General features: G+C 42.5%; 1 protein-coding gene across 1 annotated transcript; it reads right to left on the bottom strand.

Moving 5' to 3' along the window:
* Positions 1 to 5,725: 5,725 nt before the first annotated feature.
* Positions 5,726 to 7,035, bottom strand: LOC118542884 (RNA-binding motif protein, X chromosome-like). The gene has a single exon (XM_078064718.1). The coding sequence runs from the start codon at positions 6,782 to 6,784 to the stop codon at positions 5,750 to 5,752; it is 1,035 nt and encodes a 344-aa protein (XP_077920844.1). The 5' UTR covers positions 6,785 to 7,035; the 3' UTR covers positions 5,726 to 5,749.
* Positions 7,036 to 8,024: the final 989 nt, after the last annotated feature.

Here is an 8,024-nt window from a genome sequence, read left to right as displayed (position 1 = left end):
TAATTCCCTCAGCAGTCATTTGGTGAAGGGGCAAAAAAATGAGGTCTTCCCCATGGGAATTGTTTGATATCAAGGCCAAACTCAGAAAGGTTCCACCAGTTGTTGGGAGTGTGGTCCCCAAACCATTAACAACAACATCACCCGGGAACTTGGAGGAAATTCAAATTCTTGGACCCTTCTCCAGACCAAATGAATCGAAAACTCTGGGGGGAGGGAGTTTTCTGGAGGGAGGAGCAAGATGGCGGAGGAGTAGGAGACCTGGATTTCGTCTCCTCTCAGGAATTCAGCTGGATAGGGATCAAACCATTCTGAACACCCATGAACTCAACAGGAGATCAAAGAAAAGAATAGCAGCAACTCTCTGAACAGAAAAGTGACCACTTTCTGGAAGGTAGGACGTGCGGAGAAGTGAATCCGAGGCGATATTCGGGAAGATAGATGACGCGGGGGAGGGAGCCTCCGTCCACCACTTCTGGCAAGTGATAGAGCCGTGGAGCACAAAATTGGAACTTTTAGAAGTCGGCTCCACTGAGGGACGTCACTCTGGTGGCTAAGTGGGGGGTGGAACCCTCGTGGGACAGTGTGGTCTCAGGACCCTCGGGGTCACAGAAAGACCGGGGGTGCCTGAGTGCGGCAGAGCTCCCAGGTATCAGAGCGGGGAAGCCGGCTGCAGAGACGGAGCCCAGGCGCGGGCTCTCAGCTTGGGGTTGTCATAAACCAGGATCCGCGGCACAGTCGGGCCACTGCTCCTCCAGCAGGGACCCAATAAGCGGCAGATCTGGGGAGACTCACCTTCCTCCCCCAGGAGGAGCGGCGCGGAAGCGCACTGCAGGGATATGCTGGGTTTGGAGACTCCACCCGGGGTCGGGTGCCAGAGATAGAAACGCGCGGTCACAGGCCAGGTGAGCACGGAGTGGGGCCGGAGACCGGGGAGACGGGAGGGACTGACTGCTTTTCTCTGGGGGCGCACTGAGGAGCGGGGCCCAAGTTCTCGGCTCCTCTGGGGCGGAGATTGGGAGGCCGCCATTTTCACTCTCCGCCTCCAAAGCTGTACGGAAAGCTTGCAGGGAACAAAAGCTCCGGAGAGCAAACCCGAGCAGATTACTTAGCCCGGACTGGGCAAGGGCAGGGCAATTCTGCCTCCGGCAAAGACATTTGGGAACCACGGCAACAGGCCCCTCCCCCAGAAGATCAGCGAGAACAGCCAGCCAAGACCATGTTTACCGATCAATGAGAACTGCAGAACTCCAGCTCTAGGGGAATACTGCACATAGAATCCATGGCTTTTTTACCATGATTCTTTAGTCTTTCAAAGTTAATTTTTTTTAAATTTCTTTTTCTTTTTTCTTTTTTTTAATTTTTCTTTTTCCCTTTTTCAACCAACATCTTATCAATCCCTTTCTTAAAAAATCTTTTTTATTTTTCATTTTTACAGTCATATTGTATGCCTTCATAGTAGATTAACCTTATTTTTGGTATATATATATACACAAGTTGTTCTCTCTTTAAAATTTTGGGATACAGGTTGCCTGGGTGGCTCAGATGGTTAAGCCTCTGCCTTTGGCTTAGGTCATGATCCCAGGGTCCTGGGATCAAGTCCCATGTCAGGCTCCTTGCTCAGCGGGAAGCCTGCTTCTCCCTCTCCCACTCCCCCTGCTTGTGTTCCCTCTCTCGCTGTCTCTCTCTGTCAAATAAATAAAATCTTAAAAAATAAAATAAAATAAAATTTTGGGATACAGTTTCTTCTAACAGACCAAAATATACCCTAAATCTCTAGTGTATGGCTTTCTTCTAGTCTCCTGCCTGATCACATTCTCTCCTTTTTTTTTTTTGTAAATCCTCTTCTTTCTTTCAACCAACTTCTTATCTTATCAATTCCTTTTATAAAATCTTTTATAATTTTTCATCTTTACAGTCATATTCCATCCCTTCATTGTATCTACCCTTATTTTTGTACATATATAAGTTTTTCTTTCTTTAAAATTTTGGGAGGCACTTTCTTCTAACAGACCAAAACATGCCCAAAATCTAGTCTGTGGCACTGATCCATGCACCAGCCTGATCATATTTGATCATTTTCTGTTTTTTTGTTTTGTTTTGTTTGTTTGTTTTTATCTTTTTCTTTTTTTTTTCTTTTTTCTTTCTTTCCCTTTCTTTTCCCCCAGTTTCAGGTCTCTTCTGATTTGTTTAGTGTATATTTTTCTGGGGTCGTTGTTACCCTGTTAGCGTTTTTGTTCTCTCATTCATCTCTTCTCCTCAGGACAAAATGACAAGATGGAAAAAAATCACCTTAAAAAAAAGAACAAGAAGGAGTACCGACTGCCAGGGACCTAATCAATATGGACATTAGTACGATGTCGGAACTAGAGTTCAGAATGATGATTTTAAAGATATTACCTGGGCTTGGAAAAAGCATGGAAGATATTAGAGAAACCCTTTCTGGAGAAATAAAAGAACTAAAATCTAACCAAGTAGAAATCAAAAAGGCTATTAATGAGGTGCAATAAAAAATGGAGGCTTTAACTGCTAAGATAAATGGGGCAGAAGAGAGAGTTAGTGATATAGAAGACCAAATGGTGGAAAATAAAGAAGCTGAGAAAAAGAGCGATAAACAACTACTGGATCATGAGGGCAGAATTTGAGAGATAAGTGATACCATAAGATGAAACAATATTAGAATAATTGGGATCCCAGAAGAAGAAGAAAGAGAGGGAGGGGCAGAAGGCATATTGGAGCAAATTATAGCAGAGAACCTCACTAATTTGGGGAAGGAAACAGGCATCAAACTCCAGGAGGCACAGAGAACCCCCCTCAAAATCAATAAAAATAGGTCAACACCCCAACATCTAATAGTAAAACTTACGAGTCTCAGAGACAAAGAGAAAATCCTGAAAGCAGCTCGGGACAAGAGATCTGTATCCTACAATGGTAGAAACATTAGACTGACAACAGACCTATCCACAGAGACCTGGCAGGCCAGAAAGGACTGGCATGATATATTCAGAGCACTAAATGAGAAAAATATGCAGCCAAGAATACTATATCCAGCTAGGCTGTCATTGAAAATAGAAGGAGAGATAAAAAGCTTCCAGGACAAACAAAAACTAAAGGAATTTGCAAACACAAAACCGCCCTTACAAGAAATCTTGAAAGGGGTCCTCTAAGCAAAGAGAGACCCTAAAAGCAACATAGACCAGAAAGGAACACAGACAATATACAGTAACAGTCACCTTACAGGCAATACAGTGGCACTAAATTCATATCTTGCAATAGGTACCCTGAATGTAAATGGGCTAAATGCCCCAATCAAAAGACACAGGCTATCAGATTGGATAAAAAAACAAGACCCATCAATATGCTGTCTGCAAGAGACTCATTTTAGACCCAAAGACACCCCCAGATTGAAAGTGAGGGGGTGGAAAACCATTTACCATGCTAATGGACACCAAAAGAAAGCTGGGGTGGCAATCCTTATATCAGACAAATTAAATTTTAAACCAAAGACTATAATAAGAGATGAGGAAGGACACTCTATCCTACTTAAAGGGTCTATCCCACAAGAAGATCTAACAATTGTAAATATCTATGCCCCTAACATGGGAGCAGCCAATTATATAAGGCAATTAATAACAAAAGCAAAGAAACACATTGACAACAATACAGTAATAGTGGGGGACTTTAACACCCCCCTCACTGAAATGGACAGATCATCTAAGCAAAAGATCAACAAGGAAATAAAGACTTTAAATGACACACTGGACCAAATGGACTTCACAGATATATTCAGAACATTCCATCCCAAAGCAACAGAATACACATTCTTCTCTAGTGCCCATGGAACATTCTCCAGAATAGATCACATCCTAGGTCACAAATCAGGTCTCAACCGGTACCAAAAGATTGGGATCATTCCCTGCATATTTTCAGACCACAGTGCTTTGAAACTAGAGCTCAATCACAAGAGGAAAGTCGGAAGGAACTCAAATACATGGAGGTTAAAGAGCATCCTACTCAAGAATGAATGGGTCAACCAGGAAATTAAAGAAGAGTTAAAAAAATTCATGGAAACCCATGAAAATCAAAACACAACTGTTCAAAATCTTTGGAATGCAGCAAAGGCAGTCCTAAGAGGGAAGTATATAGCAATACAAGCCTTTCTCAAGAAACAAGAAAGGTCTCAAATACACAACCTAACCCTACACCTAAAGGAGCTGGAGAAAGAACAGCAAATAAAGCCTAAACCCAGCAGGAGAAGAGAAATAATAAAGATCAGAGCTCAGATCAATGAAATAGAAACCAAAAGAACAGTAGAACAGATCAATGAAACTAGGAGCTTATTCTTTGAAAGAATTAACAAGATTGATAAACCCCTGGCCAGACTTATCAAAAAGAAAAGAGAAATGACCCAAATAAACAAAATCATGAATGAAAGAGGAGAGATCACAACCAACACCAAAGAAATTCAAACAATTATAAGAACATATTATGAGCAACTATATGCCAGCAAATTAGATAACCTGGAAGAAATGGAGGCATTCCTAGAGATGTATCAACTACCAAAGCTGAACCAGGAAGAAATAGAAAACCTGAACAGACCTATAACCACTAAGGAAATGGAAGCAGTCATCAAAAATCTCCCAACAAACAAAAGCCCAGGGCCAGACGGCTTCCGAGGGGAATTCTACCAAACATTTAAAGAAGAATTAATACCCATTCTTCTGAAACTGTTCCAAAAAATAGAAATGGAAGGAAAACTTCCAAACTCGTTATATGAGGCCACCATTACCTTGATCCCAAAACCAGACAAAGACCCCATCAAAAAGGAGAATTACAGACCAATATCCTTGATGAACATGGATGCAAAAGTTCTCACCAAAATACTAGCCAATAGGATCCAACAGTACATTAAAAGGATTATTCACCACGACCAGGTGGGATTTATTCCTGGGCTGAAGGCAGACGCCTAACTGACTGAGCCTCCCAGGCGTCCCAACCCTCAGTTTTTGTTTTTTGGTTTTGGTTTTTGGTTTTGGCCAAACTTTTTATTTAGTATTCTGTAGTTGCTTAACACACACTTAAATGGTCTTATTGGGGGAGGGGAAAGGAGAGGTTCTTATAGATTCCCAAGGAAATGTCAGAAAGGCAATATATGGCCAGCATTATCCATTTGCTTTTTTGGGTTTACTGGGTGAATAGCACTTCCCTTACATAAGCATCTGATCTCAGGTTTTTCATACTGAGAACATTGGTATTTCAGTTTGAAGACACTCTGAAATCCTAGAGTAGCATACCCTGACCACCCTCTAATAGCTAGCTTGTTTGTATAGGCAGAAGGATTCACCTCTCCATTTTAGATGGCTAGATGTTTGTGGAAGGTCTTAGAATTGCTTTGCCTCATTTACTGGGAAAAATCAGATATAAGAAGTGGCCTTTAGGGACACTTTTAACTTGAAAAATTACAACACTAGTACACAAGTCAAGTCTTACCACATTTAACATTTGCTTATTGAAAGCAATGTCATAAAGTCAAATAAGATTAAACAGGTTTTACTTTATTTTCCCTCACAAGAACATAAGAATTATGGAAGGGGAACTTAACAAGAAATTTAAAAAAAGGTAACACAATTTTTCCTTTTAGTAGTCCTTGGGTAGTTATGACAGAAAATGTTCCACTTTTTTGTTTGTTTCTTTGAACAAGGATTTTGGTCCAAAGTTTTGTTTGTTTTTAATATCTGCTTCTGCCTCCCCCTCAATCAGATCTGCTTCCTCCACGGCCACCACCTCTTGGTGCTCCGTGGCTTGAACTGCTGTAGGAATCACGTGGAGGAGGGTACCCCCTTTCCATAGAAGGGGGAAGCCCTCTTTCTTGTCTGCTAACCCGATCACGACCACTTGAGTAGAGATCACGTTGGCTGCTTGAGTAACTGTCTCGACTTCCACCATATCCGTCACGTGAGCTGCTATAATCATCATGGAGACTGCTTCCACCATAAGATGGTGGGGGCCCAAGTGTAGGTGGACCACTCTGTGAGTTACCATAACTCTCATATGAATCTCTGTAGGAACCTCCACTTGGATGATCTGAATAGTCACGATCACGACCATAGCCATCTCTATCATTATAGCCTCTCGATGGGTAGTCATCATGTGAACTGGAATGACCATAATCATGGTAAATATAATCTCTTGGTGGTGGTGCATAATCTCTTGTATCACAAGAACTTGGGTAATCTCTTCTTGAATAGCTGTCTTTAGTAGAGTATCCATCATCTCTTGGGGACAAATAAACATCTCTATGAGAGGGCAGGGGTTCCCTTCGAGGTGGGTCTCTGTAACTCTCTCTTCCGCGTGACACAGGAGCTCTTCCTCCCATTCCACTGCTGCTGCGAACTGGTCCTGAAGGGGCAGATCTTTTAGGAGGAGGACCACCACTTCGTGGTGGTGGTCCTCTTTTTACTGGAAGTGGTCCCCTGGAAGAACTCATGTTAAAATTCATGGAATAGCCACCATCATCCATGTGCCCTCCACGTGAGGGAGGTCCCCTGGTTCCTCCACTTCTTCCTCTTCCACCTCTAAGACCTCTTGGAGGCCCTCTGCTTCTTGGAGGTAGAGGTGGTCCACATCTACCACTTTCAAATGATGGTTTAGTGGCCTGTTCTACTTTGATGGCTTTTCCATCTAAGGACTTTCCATTCATGTCTCTGGCTGCATCCTTAGCATCTGCTGGGCTCTCAAAGGTGACAAAAGCAAATCCTCTCGATTTGTTGGTTTCATGGTCTTTCATCAATAGAACTTCCACTATTCATCCATATTTGCCAAATACTGCTTCAAGGGCTTTTTCATTTGTTTCTGTATTGAGGCCACCAATGAAAAGCTTTCCTGGGCGATCTACTTCAACCATTTTTTTCCCCCTGGTGAGAGACGGAGGGGTGACGTTGGTTCCAAGCTCCTACAAGCTCGCCAGCAGGGGCTTCGTAGCAGCTCAGCACGAGGGAGTGCCGCGGGTTCCAAGAACGGAAGAGGGAAGCCACTAGCACTACTGCGCAACGAGCCTCAGTTTGTTTTTAAGAGTCTCTTATTGTTTACCTCTCCCTCTCTCCTCTTTTTTCCCTTCCCACACAGTCATCTGTTTAGTTTCCTAAATTCCACAAAGGAGTGAAATCATATGGTGTTTGTCTTTCTCTGACTGACTTATTTCACTTAGCATAATACACTCTAGCCCCATCCATGTCATTGCAAATGGCAAGATTTCATTCTTTTTGATGGACAAGTAATATTCCATTATATATATACACCACATCTTCTTTATCCATTCACCAGTCGATGGGCTCTTTCCATAGTTTGGCTACTGTTGATAATGCTGCTATAAATATCAGGGTGCATTTGCCCCTCCAAATCAGTACTTTTGTATCCTTTGGGTAAATACCCAGTAGTGTGATTGCTGGATCATAGGTTAGTTCTATTTTTAACTTTTTTAAAAAAGATTATTTATTTATTTATTTATTTGACAGAGAGAGACACAGCGAGAGAGGGAACACAAGCAGGAGGAGTGGGAGAGGGAGAAACAGGCTCCCTGCTGAGCAGGGAACCTGATGCGGGGCTTGATCCCAGGACCCTGAGATCATGACCTGAGCCAAAGGCAGACACTTAACGACTGAGCCACCCAGGCACCCCCTATTTTTAAATTTTTGAGGAACCTCTGTACTCTTTTCCAGAGTGGCTGCACCAGCTTGCATTCCCACCAACAGTGTAAGAGGGTTCCCCTTTCTTGGCATCCTCACCAACATCTGTTGTTTGCTGAATAGTTAATTTTAGTCATTCCGACCTGTGTGAGGTAGTATCTCATTGTGGTTTTGATTTGTATTTCCCTGATGCCAAGTGATGTGGAGCATTATTTCATGGGTCTGTTGGTCATTTGTACGTCTTCTTTAGAGAAATGTCTATGTCTTCTGTTCATTTCTTGACTGGATTCTTTGTTTTTTGGGTATTGAGTTTGATAAATTCTTTATAGATTTTGTATACTA

Source organism: Halichoerus grypus, chromosome X (genome assembly GCF_964656455.1).
Source record: "Halichoerus grypus chromosome X, mHalGry1.hap1.1, whole genome shotgun sequence".
In the NCBI taxonomy this organism is placed as follows: domain Eukaryota; kingdom Metazoa; phylum Chordata; class Mammalia; order Carnivora; family Phocidae; genus Halichoerus; species Halichoerus grypus.
The sequence above is the reverse complement of the archived record's forward strand: the minus strand, read 5'-3'. Positions and strand labels throughout refer to the sequence as shown.